Source organism: Gallinula chloropus (genome assembly GCF_964237585.1).
Source record: "Gallinula chloropus genome assembly, chromosome: 6".
Classification (NCBI taxonomy): Eukaryota; Metazoa; Chordata; class Aves; order Gruiformes; family Rallidae; genus Gallinula; species Gallinula chloropus.
In genome coordinates, this window is record NC_140091.1 from 30,124,653 (window position 1) to 30,141,061 (window position 16,409).

Sequence of the window (16,409 nt, forward strand, 5' to 3'; positions counted from 1 at the left end):
TATCCCATAATATGTGTGGACTGTTTAATCTGGTGTTTTGCCATTCTGCCAATGGTCGTATCCAGCTGCCTCACAGGAAAGTGCAAACCCTTGCTGGTAGACAATGCCTGGGAATGATGCTACTTTCTTAGTCCTGTGAAATTTTCTTTTTATCTTTTTGGTGTTCTAAGAACTTTTACATCTTGTTGATGTTTTTGCATACTTTCCCTGTTTTTGTTGATAGAAATACCTACTTGTGGTTTGGAATTTTTGGAACAGTGAGTTCTATAAAGGTTTTGGGTTTTGTTGATTTTATTTTTTTGTAGGTTGCATATCTTACCCTGGTTATGCTTGACCTTTTTATCTTTTTAATGTGTAGGTTTTTGTGTGAGAAGAGTCAATGGAAGGTTTGACTACCTGCTTATATAAGATAAACTATCTTATAACTTCTCATGACTTCTTATTAGTGTACTCTCTTGATAGCCTCGAATTTTTTTTTATTATCTCTCCATAGATGGAGATTTTTCTGTTCCTCAAGTAATTTTCATTCCCATTCTGTAGAACTTTTCTGTTTCTACAGGTCTACTTGAAAAGAGGTCACCAGAATTCAAAGCACTGTAATGAGAATATACCATTAATTTTGCTAAAGGCATTTGGATTTTCCTCAGTGCGGTCTTGGTTTTGTACAGCTTAAAATTTTGTTTTCTTTTTTAGACCACTGAGCAGATGCTTTTGCTAGCCTTTCTGAAATAATGCTCAGAACCTCCTGTAGTGGATTATATCCTTTTATCTTTCCTTCCAAGTCACAGTTTGTGAAAATTCAAAAGACAGACATCCAAAGACAGATGAAACCTTTAGAACGACAGAATTAATAAGTGTCAGATTTAGATGATACACTTATGAGAGAAACATTGACAAAATCTGAAGATAAATTGCTGTGTTGTCAAGCTATTCCTTATATGCAAACATATGCCAGCTCTTCAGATGTTTTGCTTCAAAGAAGGCCAGTTCAACAAACTGTAGAAGTTGCACTGATAAAAGATGCAGAGTTAATCACTTGAATTAATAAATAGAACAAAATGTTTGCATCTTGTGTCCGACACCCCTATTCTCTTTTTTCTTGTTATTGTTCCTGCCCTTGTTGCTATAAATCAGCAGTGCTGGTTGAAGTCTTCTGTCCTCTTTGCTGTCATTATTGATTTAACTTTTTTCGCCTGAAATGCTGCCCAGTACATGCTTAGACAGTCCTTGGCATTTTTAATGTATTTTTCTGTTACTTGACATCCTGGATGCCCCCTCTTTTTTGCAAATGGGCTGATTAACTCCTTTGAGTCTGATTGTGCAGCATGAAACAGGAGGCCTTAAAAAAATCCTTCAAACACAAGGATTACAGAATGGATGCACGTATTTCTCTGACAGGGCCGTTTATAAGGGCATACGTGGTGTTCTTTGGTGGCTGGTGTTGAGGTCTGCTCTTCCCTTTCTACCTTTTTTGTCTTCTCTGCTGCAATCCTGCGTCTCATTTCAAAGCCCAGGACCATTTTTCCTACCTAGTCATGCTCTCTCACTACTTGGAAGAGTTTATATTTGGGAATGGTTGAGGGGGACCTTTGGCAAGCAAGAGTGAGTAAGACATACCTGTAGTAGACAAAGGAAGAGGCTGTCTCCATCATTTTCCTACTTTCATTGTCCTGGTTGTTCTGTGGCCATTGCAATTTCTGCAGAGGTTTTCAGAATTGATAAAACAGTATCACTCTGCCCAGAATACTCTGCAGAACTCCAGTTTGTTTCCTAGTCTGAAGCAGTAGCATTAACAATCCATTTCTATTGCCAGACTGGAATTTTTCCAAGTCCACCCAATTACATTGAATTAAGTATTCACAGGCAAATGTTTGCTGGTTCCACAAACTGGTGAATATTTCAATTAGATGAACCTCAAATAATGGTTATAGAATCTGAAAATGTTTGGAATATTTTAGATACAGTGCCAAATCCACAAAATTTTCTTCTTTCTATTTCTGTTCCCAAGGAACATTGGAAGCATCTCTTGTTAGGACGTAAATGGATGAAAAACATTAACTGGGCATTTTAATTGTAATTCTTAGTTAATTTATGCACAATTTCTTTCTCCTTTGTGTAATTCCATTTGAAAAAGTACTGCATTTCCTTAGGTGGTAGAGAAGAACTTTCTTCAACTGTGTGATGAACTTGAAAGAATATGTTACTGTATGAATGGGTTAAGTTTAGGGTAATGTGCATGCCCAACATGTTGGTTAATGCTGTTTATGCTTGCTTCAGCACATTGCAGTTTATTCATAAAAAGCATGCAGTTGTGACATGTAAAAGGAACCAGCAGCTTTCACTGTTTACCATTTTGCTGGCTGGATCGGTGATTGCAAAATTGCTGGCTCTCCTCCAAACCCAGCACATCAACAGCATTGACAAGTAAATGCTCAAATCCCAGAACATTTATTGGAGTCATGCCACTTTCTATTTAACTTCAACAAAGGTAAAGCTGTACAGTTTAACCAGCCTTGCTCAACCTGAACAAAAGTCACTTAGGGGCTTGATACTTTGTGCAGAATCCCACATTATGGTATTTCTAGGTTGCAATTTGCTTTTCTTCTGATTATGCAATGAGTAGCTAAATGATCAGAAAGGAGAAGATAGTCCTACAACTCCTTCCAAGTGCCTTACTCTATACTTCCTGCACTTCTAATATTTTAAATTTTCTTTTAGAATAGGAAAGTAAATAGTTTCCTACATAGTCTTTTTATTTACTCTGTTTAGTTAGCATGTAAATCCAGCTGCTCTGCTGCATCCCTAAGGAGCAGTTTATTCCCATTTTCTGATCTGTGCTGCCTCATCGTAGGCAGCTGCTGCTCCTGTAGCTTTTTTAGTAAAATATAATTATCAAAATGTGCCACAGTGGTATCATGGCCTCAGTGAACAAGCAAAAACCCTAAAAATTGTGCTGAACTATGGCAGTGGAAGTAGCTTGTTTTCAGAACTGAGAACTCACTTAATTCCATTGGCCCACTGGTGATGAGCAAGAACTTGAGATAAAATTGTCATATGTAGAATATCTGCTGGTAGATATCCTCCAACATTTTTTCTAAAAATAGAAATAAAGAAATGAGGGGTTTTGGTTTTTACTTCTATAACATTTGGAGAACAAGATATATCATGGGTAAGCAATTCACATAATTCAATATGGATTAATCTGAAGTATCAGAACATTTAAATTCTCATGAAATAAGAGAAGCATAAGCATTATTTTATGAATAGGCTCTTTAAAACTATAGATTAATAAAATACACCCCCTTAAGTGATGTTATGCAAGTTATCAGGAAGGTTGATTACCTTCCTGTGTAGTGCTTTCTTAAATTCAGTTATTGAAAGTTAATCATAGAATGTGTTATGTTGGAAGGGAACTGTAAATGTCATCTAGTCTAATCCCTCTGCAGTTGTCAGAGAACATCTTCACTAGATCAGGTTGCTCAGAGCCCCATCAAGCCTGATGGTGAATATCTCTAGGGATGAGGCCTCCACTACCTCTCTGGGCAATCTGTTCCAGTGATCTACCATCCTTGTATTAAAGAGGTTTTTTTTTTTTCCTAATTTCTAACATAAATATCTCCTTTTCTAGTTTAAAACTGTTACTCCTCATCCTATTGCTATGTACCCTTGTGAACAGTTCTTCCCCAGCTTTCTTATAGGCACCTTTCAGGTTTTGGAAGGCTGCCATAAGGTCCCTTTGGAGCCTTGCAGTGGCCTTCCAAGCCAAACAAGCCCAACTCTCTGTCAGTCTTCACAGGAGAGGTGCTCCAGCCCTTTGATCATTTTTGTGTCCTTCCTCTGGATGCGCTACAACAGGTCCATGTCCTTTTAGTGTTGAGGGCTCCAAAGCTGGGCGCAGTACTCCAGGTGAGGTATCACCAGAGCAGGGTAGAGGGGCTCTCTTGACCTGCTGGCCACACTTCTTTTGATGCAGCCCAGGATGCAGTTGGCCTTCTGGGCTGCAACTGCACATTGGTGGCTCATGTACAGCTTTTTGTCCATGAGTACTCCCAAGTCCTTTTCCTTAAGACTGCTTGTCTGACCCAGGTGCAGGACCCTGCTTGTTTGAACCTCATGAGGTTAACCTGGGCCCACTTTTCCAGCCTGTCCAGGTCCCTCTGTATGGCATCCCATCCTTCTGGTGCAGTAACCTCACCACCCAGATCGGTGTCATCAGCAAACTTGCTGAGTGTGCACTCAATCCTACTGTCAATTTCACTAATAAAGATCACTGAATTTCTTATTTTATAATGAAAAGTGTTGGTATACTGCAGTCACCAAATGGAATGAATTTATTTAGTTTTCTTTGCAGTAGTTGTTAGAGGTAAAAGTAATATTCGACAGCAATTAAAAATCAATTTCATTTCCAATGGAGGATAGAATGACCTTTTCATTTATTTTTTTTTAACAGAAGGTCTGCAGAACTGAATATAGGCCATTTAAAAAAAAACAAACCCTAAGTCTGGATTTAGCCCCCCCCCCCATCCCCTGTAAATACTTACCTAAATTATTTCTGTTCATTTGAAGTTATTTGTAATGCTGGGATGAAATATTAAAACCTGGTGATTTTATTCAGATTTTGGCAAAAATTCTGAAAGGCATATCACCTTGTGAAAGTAAACACTGAAATTGTATTGACTTTCAGCTACACATAGTCAATTAATTCTCTCAGGCTCCTTAGAAAACCTCAGTAGTTTGCCCTCATCTCCTCCTTTGAGGCAAGCTTATTTTTCTTCTCTTTGCTCACTGTACAAATGCAAATCAATACTTTTGGAAAGTTGATAATCATGAAAGTGTTCTCTGCAGTTGACAAGATGACGTGCCTTTGGCACGCTGTACGGTGACTGAATGTGTACGTGAGGAGAGCGAGCGCTCTGGCAGTGGCAAACAGGCTGGGCCTCTCTGGCCTGGCCCAGAGTCCTCAGCTGGCGTGCTTGGTCTCAGCATGCCTTATCTTTGCATAAAATGCTAGAAAGCCAAGGATTTTTTTTTTCCCACGCTTCATATTTAATGTTTTTTGGTTTTTTTGTGGGGTTTTTTGCAGGATGGATCTACTTGCAGTTAAAGCTTTTTAGTTGAGTTCCTGTGAATATGGCTTACTGTTTACAAACTATTACAGTAAGAGGTTTCAGATGTGGCGACACACAGACCAGGCATGTGCAGTAACTGCTTTGCCTCTGCAGCGTGTGCAGTCCTACAGCGTCCACACAGGTGAAGGCAGCTCTGTGTGCTTTGATAAGGCACCAAACAAAGAGCTAGAGTACACCCAAATATCTTACCAGATTAGACATTCAAAGAAAAATGAAAAAAATACCCCTTTTTTTGGGTCTTTTTATGTGTAGTCATGTGTATGTGTGGAAAAGTATTGCTGTCTTGATGAAGCCCTCCTGATGTCCCACAAGACTGTTTCTTTTTAAATAGTTTAAATAGTACAAGGTGCTTCATAGTGAAAGAGGCAAATCAGCAATGACTTTAGATTCTGTGGTATACTAATGCAATGCTGAATTGAACTTCAAGGCAAGAAATACTGAAAATGTTGAAGCTTACAGTATAGTCTTATCTTGGTATGTGTAGGCATGCTACAAAAATACAGACAAGAAAAGGCACAAACTTGACTTGCAATGAAAAAAGGTAGCTTTTGAATTCCTGAAGAGTCACTATTTATAAAGTATTTCGAATTGTTCTCAAAGTTTGTGAAGTCTAGGGGACCAGACTGTTGTGGCACTGCTGGAAAGCGCAGCATAACTCTGAGCAAGGAGCCTGTCCCAGGCAGCTGGGCGCTGCTGGGCAGGACCAATGAGCGGGGAGGAGAGCCAGAGCAGCGGGGTTGGGTTTGCACAGCGGGGCCTGGCGCAGCCCCAGCAGCTGCAGGTATCAGGTAGCAAAGGAAGGCAGCAGCGTTCTCTGAATGCAACACGGCGCAGACTGAGATTTATATAGCAAAAGTGGACAATTTACAATCGTCAATAATGCCAATTTTTACTTATGTTTCAGAACATCGGTACCTGAAACATGAGGTAAGGATGACTTGCTTTGCATGTGATGTTTGTTTTGTCAGTGACATAAGAGCTCCTTATTTACTTTGTGCATGTGCTGTTGGAGCAGCTTTGTTTTTCTTCTGCGTTTAACAACAGATTCTTTAGAGTGATGGAAAATAGAAATTGTTGAAGAAAGAAGGTTCTCATAATTAAATATAGATGTATTGTGCTCAAAGCATGAGTCAATTTTCACTTGGCTGAGAGCACTGGAAGGGAGTGGGGATGTGTTTTTGAAGTTACAGGAAAAAAACCCATACATTGCTTCATAACCGATGTCTAGATCCTTACTGTTCCTAGACTAAATCTGACACCAGAATTAAAAGTAATCTGCTTCTTTTTTTGGATTTTTTTGTTGTTGTTGTTTTTAATGCTAGCGAGTCCTGCTGGAGTGACGTGCTAGTGTACCAGTCTCTGTCATGTTAGACTGCTGGGCAATTGGGATTGGCAGCGCAGTGTTTGCCTCTTCATGTAAAAAGTTCCAAAATATCCAGTAGTGGTTATGGAGTTAACATAATCTTGGGAGGATTATAAAATGGGCCCCGTAAAGGAGGAGGTTCTGTGGTGCGTGTAGTGCATCTTGCTGTCAGCCCAAGAAGGCTGCCGGCCACCTGGGGTCATTTTCTTGCCAGGTCCTGGTGCCTTTCTCCTGAGGTACTGAAGGGCACTGCACTTGGATTTTGTCTCCCAGTTCTGGCAGGAGAGAAGCAGAACTTTAAATGTGGAGCGTAATAGCTTCCAGCACCAATTTTAGATGAGAAGTTTACAGCAATTTAACTGCTTAAACGACACGCTGGTTATGAGCAATGTATGAGCATGTATGCTACTGCTGCGTTTGGTGCTTTTGCTACAATGGGTAATGGAGTTGGAAGGATGTTACTGCTGACGTGACTGGTGCAGAGGGTGTTGTGTACAGGGCTGATTGCACTGTTGCTCTCTGGTGTTTGAGATGTTTTGACATTGCTGTGAGCTGAGGCCGGGTCCAGGTGAGTGGACCCCTGGCACCCCTGCTGAGCATTATTTTGGCTGTGGGCTTCAGGCGTGTGCAGGCTGCAGCAGCAGACATTGGCTTCGTGGGCCCGGCAGGGAAGGGTGAGGTGGCCTGGGGCAGTCCGAGTGAGGAGGGCTGCGCTGTGCATACAGACCATGCCGGGCCCAAGGCGCTGCCGCTTGCCTGCTCTGCTCTCCTCATTGCTCCCTAAGCCGTGCTGCTTGCTACGTGCTGCCCAGCTGTTTGTGTCTCTGCCTAGAAATGCCTGCAGAGTAAGAGGGTGGATCAAACTGCAGCATGACCTGCTGGCCGAACAGCTGACAGGCAGCACTGCAAGCCATAAGCAGATCACTTACTGGGCCTTGTGGACGAGGCTGCCAGGCTCAGTAACGCTAACTGTGGTGAGCATACTGTGGTTGGTGAAGAAAATACATATATTGGTTGTATTTAATCTCTTCTTCTCAGTTTCTCACCTCCTAGCTTGATTGGGAAATCATTTTTATTTTTTTTGTGAGGGGAAAAATGGCTTCCATTCTGGAGCTGTTGATTTGCTGTTGACTATTGCGTTGATCCAAGAGGTCAGGCTTGCTTTCATTGTTACACAAAGCTTTTTTACGTGCCTGCTTTAATTCTCGCTGTGCGGAGGGGAAGTTGAGTGTAGGTGACGTTTTGGAAATTTTGGAAAACATTTTGATTTCATACCAATAATGTCATAAAATCTACTGGTACTGCAGTATATTTGAGTATTGAACAGGTTTTTATACAGCTCAAGAATTATTTCCTTTACAATTATTTTCCATCTGTCCTTTGGTGTATGTGGCTTATGCTGTCACAGAATTATCATAATTTTTTTTCATTTCACTTAAATATTTATCGTCCTCACTGCTTTTCTCACTCCTGCCCCTCTCCCTCTCCTGTGCAAATCTATAGTTACGCACCACTGTACATCAATCCTTATTCGCAATACAGTCTCCATCTTAAAAAAAAAAAAGCCCTAGATATAATTGCATCTTCTGTTCTTGTTCAATAATATTACCTTCACTGTAGGAGTAGTTTTAAATTTCTTTTCTTTCTGCTGCAGATGAAATAAAGCTTGCATCTTTTCTTTAATTAGAGTTGTGGGGCACAGAAAGAGTATGTCCAAAGAGTCGAGAGTCTGAAAGCTGTTTTTTAAAGAAGCTTTTCACTTTGCCAGTTTGCTACAGGGCTTAGTGATTTGGTTGTGCCTCAGGTTATTGCTTTCTGGCTTGCCTCAGTGTGTGTCCTGCTCAGTTTATATCAACTGCAAGTAATTGTTCCCTTTGTCATGCAATGTGCTTTTCTCTGCTTGGTTTGAATAAAAAATAAATAAATGCAAGCTGCCAGTTAAAACAAGTTTGCAAAAACAGATTGGTAGTTCGCAGAGATGCGTTATTTCACATAGAAGTTTTCAGGGATCTGTATTCAGTCCCTTGGAATATAAAAGTCATTTGGGTTTGGTTTAGTTTTTTGTTGTTTGTTTTTTAAAGCCTCAACCTTGTCAGAGTTCTTGATTTTTTTTTAAACGTCTTCAGTTTGTCCAAATTTAAAAGAAAGAGGGTGGCAAGTTACTAAATATATTTAAGTACTTGCACAGAGAGTAAGGAAATTAAGTATTTCATAGAAAATTGCAGTTGCCTTAAGTACAAGGTAGGAATAGTGAATAGTGAAACTTTCTACTGTATTAAAACAACACAGGCAGCTTTGATACTTCTGTGTTTGCGGACATTATCTGGGGCAGATAATGCCCAAACGCACGTTTTCCCACTATCCCAGTCATAAATGATTAAAAAATAATCTGCTCTTGGTATCAAAATATGTTGATGTATGAATAAATCGTCAATCTAGGAATCTTTTGAGCTTAGTGTCAGAAAAAATGGGTTAGATGAAAAACCTGTCTCCATTACTAAGAATATTTTTGAAAGTATGATCCTTTTCCAAGATAAAGATAGTTGTGGCGGTTGGGGAAAATAATTTAAGAAAACCAGCTTTGCCTTGTAGAGTGTGGGAATGAAAGGAGTGTAATATGCCTGTGTGGAAGCATGTTTTTTCATATCCCTGATTTGTATTTTTGCTGTGCAGAAACGAACGAATGGAATGAAAAGAAATTCCAGGCACGTGGACCCAGGTTTGTAATGACTTTTAGTAATTAAACATTAAATGAAAACAGGGAGAAAGCTGTAACTCCCTTTACCAAGTTGGATTATGAAAGCCATTCGAATGCATGCAATGTTGAGAGCTTTCTGTATTGCTAAAGCATGAAGGTCTAAAGCCATTGCTCTGTTTGTGATTTCAAAGATAAGGTCAGCTGATTAAACTCATTTTTTCCTTGTTTTTTTTAAGCAGTACTTCAGTTCTGCTTGAATGACAAAATGCCTCTGGGCTTTTGGTTAACATGACCCAACAACCTACTGTACTCTACAGTTTTAAAGGAAATAACTAAGTGATGAAAAGCAGGCAGTTGCTTATAAAGCTTAGGTTCTGATCTGCAAAGTTGTGGCTATTAGCTCTTTTAACAGTAGTGGTGCTCAGTGCTTAGCTGCATTGAGTATGAGTTGCTCCTCTAAAAGGCATAAACCAATTGCAGTTTTATATAGAATTTCAAATTGATTTTATTCTTTCTGTTAGTTTATAGTAGATATTTTTTGTGGAATCATGGCAGCAGCAGCTCTTAAGAAAATGAAATGCTTGCTTTTAGACTGTGCTGAAGTGAGTGAACGTTTCCTCTGGAGACACATTATATGTCTGTATAAAATAATGTTTTTTCAGCATAACTGTGATATTTTTGGTCTAATTTTTTAAAATAATGATATTTCTGTCCTTTATGTTCCTCATACAGTTTAATTACTGGAGAATTGCTATGCCAATGTTGTTTGGAATAAAACTAAGCTGTGGATTATTAACTAGTTCTAGATGTGGACACCTGAGAATAGCTGGAGTCAAACATTAAACAGCATGACAACTCTAACACCACATTATAGTCTGACAGAGCTAAGAGCTTCTCACAAAGTAGGAATGCTGGTTGTTCCACTAGCATTGCATCTGCCTTGGCTCTGAAGTCCAAATGTTGTAACCAGCTGAAGAAGACCACACCTTCCTCACATAACTTTGGAACATGTATTGTCACTTTCTTTCCTCTAGCCAACAAAGAACCCCACCAACCCTGCAGAACCCTGCTTCATGATATTCCTAATTTTTTCTGTGTGATATTGACTGATGTCATTAAAAAAAGAAAAAAATTGAACACCCTGTAACTCTGAAAACCTAATATAGAAGGGGAAACATCCAGAATATTAATGCAGAAGAGGGTGAAGAATACTTCTGAGTGGGACTATATTAAGTTCTTCCCATTCAGTGGTGTATGTTGCAATGAGTATAATATGTAGCTTGCAGAATAGTCCTTATAGATCCAGGTCTTTAAATGTAGCTGTCCAGTGTAGACTCCTTAAAGGTTAAGTAATTTAGCTTTGAGAACCTTTGGCATGTACTGGTGTTATTACATGCTGTTGAAGTCTGGTAGAGGTATTTACACAATCTTTATATGCAAGGACACTTTAAAATTAGTGTTTAGTGAAGGCTAAGTGCCATTCAAATCACCAGAGTTATTGAATGAAAAAGTTGTTTAAAAGCTTTAAGAAAACAAAAATCCTGGTTTCCTCCCCGTCCCCCCCATCAATTTACCTATAAAGAACAGTTGAGTTTTTGGGTTAGTTTCATTAAGTAAAGTTCTTGGTCCCCTTAATCTGCTTCTGCACACCAGTAGACATTCAGAACATCTGCATTATGTTTACGCCCCGTTACTGGAGATATTGTTGCTGAAGACTCTTAATTGTTCTAACCTTGCTGCAGAATTACAGAACATTAGGGGTTGGAAGGGACCTTGATTTACCTAGTCCAGTCCCCCTGCCAGAATAGATACACCTAGATTAGCTCACACAGGAACACGTCCAGGCAGGTTGTGAATGTTTCCAGAGGAGACATTAAAAATATTTTTAAAAAATAATAAAAAATATAGTTCATAAAAACGTGTGGCATATATACTTTCAAATGAAGTGAGCTTTTTCATTGGCATTGTGTCAGCTAGTGCTTTCTGAGTCCTACTGTAACTTGGTGGAAATAACTTTTGAAGGCACGAATGTCTTGGTAAACTCTTGGCATCTCATTTGCATACTCTAAGTAACATTGTTGGTTAGATTGCACATTGCCATGAGACAGAAGATGCAATCCAGACAGCAGCACTTGTAAGAGAATGGTCATTTCAGGCATATGCATTATTGCATTGATTCTAAGTGCTTTTCAAGAACAGTGGCACACAGATCTCGAAATCTGAACGCTGTGGTGCTCTTTTTGCTGAGAGAGGTGGTCAAAATCAGAGGCAGCATTAGGATCCTAATGTTCTGTTTTTAAAAATAAATAAAGCTTACTGCCATGACTGGTTTGTCTTCAGGAGGTTTGATACACTGCTGCTACCTGTGTTGCACGTTGTGGTGCTGGAGCATGGGTACTAGTTTCAGAAAAGTAGGTGTTTGCAGTGAGTCAAGAACAGGTACCTGCAGTGTGTAACTACTGATGGAATTTGATATCAGCAGTAAATTCCACTATTTTGGGCCATCAGTATTTTAGCACAAACTTTTCATCGTCATGTTCTGTCTTGTTCTGTTGTCTGTCTTTGGCTATTTTAGTAAAGAAGAATGAATGTGGGAGGCATGGCATATTCAGTTGTGCATTTTACTGTGGAACAATGGGATTCTGTATTTGATGTGTTGTGCTTCTCTTTACACTTGTTAGAGCCAAAATCAACTTTTACTGACACAGTTTAGCCCTGAATGAAAAAGCATTTAAGTCTGAGAAGTACTGCATGTAAAAGGATGGTCTAAACAAAATGATGTCAGGATTAAAATCTCTCTTCTTCTGGTAAAGCTTGTTGGTGGAGGAATTTGCCTAGTTCAAGTACCCTATGAAAGCAGAACGTGGTTCATAGGTGTTTCATTTGGTTTTTTTTTGAAATTTGGTTAAAAGTTTTGACAGTGACAGTTTCTTCTTCAACATTTGCTTGGTGCTGAATAGAAGTAAGGGTAGATGGAGAAGACTTTATGGATGATGTGGCAGAGAAATTCCTGGGAAATGCAACAGTTGTGAGAAAAGAAATATGTGCCAAAGCGGTAAAAAGGGAAGGTGTGTAAAGTGTGCAGGTTGTAGTTCAATCCAACAGACAGATAAAACAACCACACATCTGTTTGCTCAGTGGCACAGCCCAACCCTGCAGTGAGAGGGAGGCAGAATCAGGAGAAAAAAAGAAGAAGGAAAAAAAAAAGGTAGAACATTTGGGTTGGGACAAGTGGTTGAATAGGGCAGAAAAGAATTATGATAATAATTATAACAGAAAATACACAACAAGTGCTCACCACTTGCTGACTGATGCTCAAACAGTTCCTGAGCTGCCGTCATGCCCCTGGCCGTTTCCTCCAAGTTCTACACTGAACAGGATGCCATAGGCATGGAATATTCTCTGGATGGTTTGGGTCAGCTGTCCCAGCTGTGTCCCCTCACAGGTCCTTGTGCATCCCCAGCCTACTCACTGGCAGGGCAGGATGAGAAGCTGACAAGTCCTTGACTTAACTGTAAGCACTGCTCAGCAGCAACTAAAGCATTAACATGATCTCCACATGATTCTCATTGTAAATCCTGAACACAGCACTTCTTGCTGGGAAGGAAGCTAACTGTATCCCTGCTGAAACCAGGACACAAGAACAAACTGAAAAATGAAAACATGACTCAGTCTTTCCTTCATTCAGTGCACTGACTTCAGCCTATGGTCCAGTTGCAGACAGCCTCCTGAATTGGTCCAGCTGCTAAGTTTTATGTGAGACAGCATTTAGATAACCCTTCTTTGGATTAATTAGCAGATAAAAAAAAGCCATTAGGAGAATGAACCTATAAATGCATCTGCACTTATAAAGCTGTGAGAGAGCTTGTATTTTACTGTAGAACAACCTGATTTTGCTTAAACGTATTTGAGAAGGGGTTAGATTGGTCTCAGCTTTTGCCTAGGATGGGCATATGGAGTGATAATTATTCAACATTTGTTAACTTGTGTAAGCAACTTCATGAAAACTTTCCTGCATGTGTTGAATTTTAAGCATGTGATTTGCACTATTGACTTAAATGATAAATGGGCCTTGCCTATACAAAGCCTTAATTTATACTTATGAATATATATGTTTTCTTGAGAAGCATGATGCAATCCTACCAATGTTTTTAATAGGAATAATGTTGCGTGTATTTTAATAAGAGTAAAACTTAATTTCTTCCTCTTTTTAAGCTATTAGAATAATAGAGTGTATGTTTGCTAACTTTTAATTTTTTTAACAATATAGAGTATAAATGTTCTACATTCACAGCTTGACATTTTTAAAACTAGCTTTACCCTGGACACTTTTACTAATATAAACATTGGACCTTTAATCTCTAAAAGTGTGAAAATAAATTTCATATTAGATCAACTTGGTAAAAATATAACACTAGAAGCCTTGTATTCAAGATTCAATGTAGATGAAACTCAAAATCTGATCTGTGAAAGAATATCCCTGGGCATGTTCTAATTTTGTAAATGGCTGATTTATTTATATACATGTGTTAAGGCTTAGAAAACCTTAGCTCAGAACTGAGGGACAGAACCAACAGGTGTCCCTTCAAAGAAAGCAAAATGTCAACTGGTTCTTTCTGGGGACACAGAATATTAGCAAGTAATGTGTGTGATGAAATAGCTTGGGCAAAGCTAGTTTTCAGCCTGGGAGTTGAAATAGTAATTTTAAAAAGAGGTACTTGTATTTCTGATTCATGTCTAGTCCATACTTGCTTTGTGAGGAAAAACAGTCCTTCACATAGATTATAAGAGGGTCTGAAGAGAATAACTGGGTCTATGGCCTGAAGTATATAAATTAAAAAAATCTGTGCCTGGAGAATTATAGCATTGGAGGTATGACTATCTAATTACACGTAGTGGGAAGTTCAAATAGAGTTGTGGAGTCTCTTAACCAGGTTGTGACATTGTTGTATGTGTTTGATTGCTAAGCAGTGAAACAAGATTTAGATGTTTGTGTATTGTGGTGATGTGTCTTGTTTTTGTAGCTGGAATTAGGTGATAGTGTAATATTGGCAGTGTAAACTTCCTTTTCAGTTAAGAAGGAGGTGTATTAGAGTGTCAGATATTTCAGTGAGGTCTGGCACAGTGTGCTCTCTGATATGCAAGTCTGATTCCCATTTCAGTGCCACTCTAACCATATGCCCCAGCCGAAAGCAAAATCTGATTGAAATTCAAATGCTGGGATATTCCCAATCCTCAGACAATTCTTTGCCCAGCCTGTAGTTTTTAGAGAGAAAAGTCCTTCCTTTAACTGAGAATTTGAAGCACATTTCTCATTTTCTTGTCTTCTGAGCTATCCAGTCATGTCCTTGTCAGTCCTGATTGACTGTTGTCTGTCTTATACTGACCACTATAGACAATACCCAGTTTCATAGATAAGAAAACATAACCTTTTGCAATATTGAAGCCCAGTGTTGAAAAACGGGTATTCAGGAAGTTGTTTCTCTGTTCCAGTGACCTGTGATTCTGGCTGGGTCTCTGGTGGCCCATTTCTATCTGGCTGTCAATGTCCTTGTAGAGAACACGAATTTATCTTGGTTTTAAGCCACAGAAAAATAAACTCCCAGTATTTAACAAGCTTCTGAGTACAGAATTAAGCAATACATTGGTAGGTATTTTTCTGAGACATTTGATAGCGTTGATTAATTTTACTGTCAAGAAAGTGTCATAGTGAAGAGCAATTCCCTTTTTATAGTTCCTGTCTTTCCTTGCAGACTGAGTAGAGCAAACCATTACAGGCCAATTTTTCCTGCCTCTTCCCTCAGGACCTTGCTCGGAGTTCCCCAGCCTTATTTATTTCTCAGTTAAATATCTGTGGAAGTCTTCTGGGGGAGTTGACATGGCAGCATTGCCTGAAGTACTAGAGTATACATAAGATTCTTTTCAGCTTTAGATTTTACACTGTTTACATTGAACATAACCATGGGGTTTAATAGCTGATTGAAATGAATGTGTACATGATGGAGCAGCTGAATCTCAACTAAATCGGGGGAAGCCTGAAGGAATACTGGAGGAAAGAAATGTTTCACAACTTCCTGTAGTGAAAAGTTTGTTGCTTGACAAGTTTGAGGTCTTTCCCACTGCTTACCAGTATAGGATAACCTAATCAGGTACATAGTGTTAAAACATGTATTGCATCCTGTAACTGACCAGGAGACGCTGCAGGCAGACTAACCATGGTGACCTGCTTATTTATGTTCTTTGGATTTGGTTTTTTCAATTTTGTTATAGATAAAAATGCAGCCTGTGGCTTTAAAAGAAAGAAGGAAAAAAAAAAGTTACTATTTTAGACACAGGAAGGAGCCCAAACCCCTCCTTCTCTTGGAAGTGTGACTAATAATTAACAATTGTAATACAGTATATATAGTTTTACCTGTCATCCCTAGAGATAATTTCATAATATTTCTGGAGCATTAGATTTGCTAAGTAGCCAAAGACTTCTCTACCTGGTTAATGTATTAAACTACAGAACAGAAAACAGGCTTTGATTATATGTAACAAATATGTTTAGCTTTTTTTTGTGAGTTTATTGGGTTTTGGATGCTTTTCCTTCTTTATACAGCATCTAAACACTTTGTTCAAGATATGTATAAAGTACACAGCCCCTGTCTCTAGGAATCTGTGAACTAGGTGAATCGCAGGTAAGAGCTGGTTTAACAGGGCAGCTGGGACTGTGTTTGCTTCAAATGGAGGACTCCTCAGCAGGACAGAGGCAGTGCTGCTTGCTGATGTGCATTCTGAGTGTTCTGAAGTCCTCTGACGACTTGGATTGCAGCTCTTTGTATTGAAAAACATGTCAAAACATGTTTTATACTGTGTGGCTGGGACAGTGCGGAGGTTTGAGACAAGAATCCGTGAATTTTTTTCGGTGGGACAGCTTCTTCGAGGTTCACCTCAGCAGCAATGAATTCAGAGGTACACTGAATTGTGTGACCTAATTTGTGAGATCAAATGAATTTATCTCATTTATTAAGAATACATATTACATTCAGGATGTTTTTTTGCTTTTTTTCTTCTTCTCTACAGCACTAATGCCATGTGCTGATCTATTGTTGCTTCTTGAAATAATGAATTCATTTTTGTTGTGATACAAGAAAGAACATGTCTAATGTTATGCACCAAGAAATTTTCCACTAATGCATTTCTGGAAGGCAAAGCAGGGTTTTGTCTTCCAATGAAG

At 39.1% G+C, this 16,409-nt stretch overlaps 1 protein-coding gene across 1 annotated transcript in view; it reads left to right on the forward strand.

The window, feature by feature from the left end:
- VAV3 (vav guanine nucleotide exchange factor 3) overlaps positions 1-16,409 on the forward strand; it is a gene marked incomplete at its 5' end in the record, with an annotated part of 162,607 nt that overhangs the window by 102,127 nt on the left and 44,071 nt on the right. The window contains 2 exons of the mRNA XM_084266232.1: positions 6,034-6,056; positions 9,166-9,211. Of these exons, the coding sequence (XP_084122358.1) occupies positions 6,034-6,056; positions 9,166-9,211 (69 nt within the window). The remainder of the gene's footprint in view (positions 1-6,033; positions 6,057-9,165; positions 9,212-16,409) is intronic.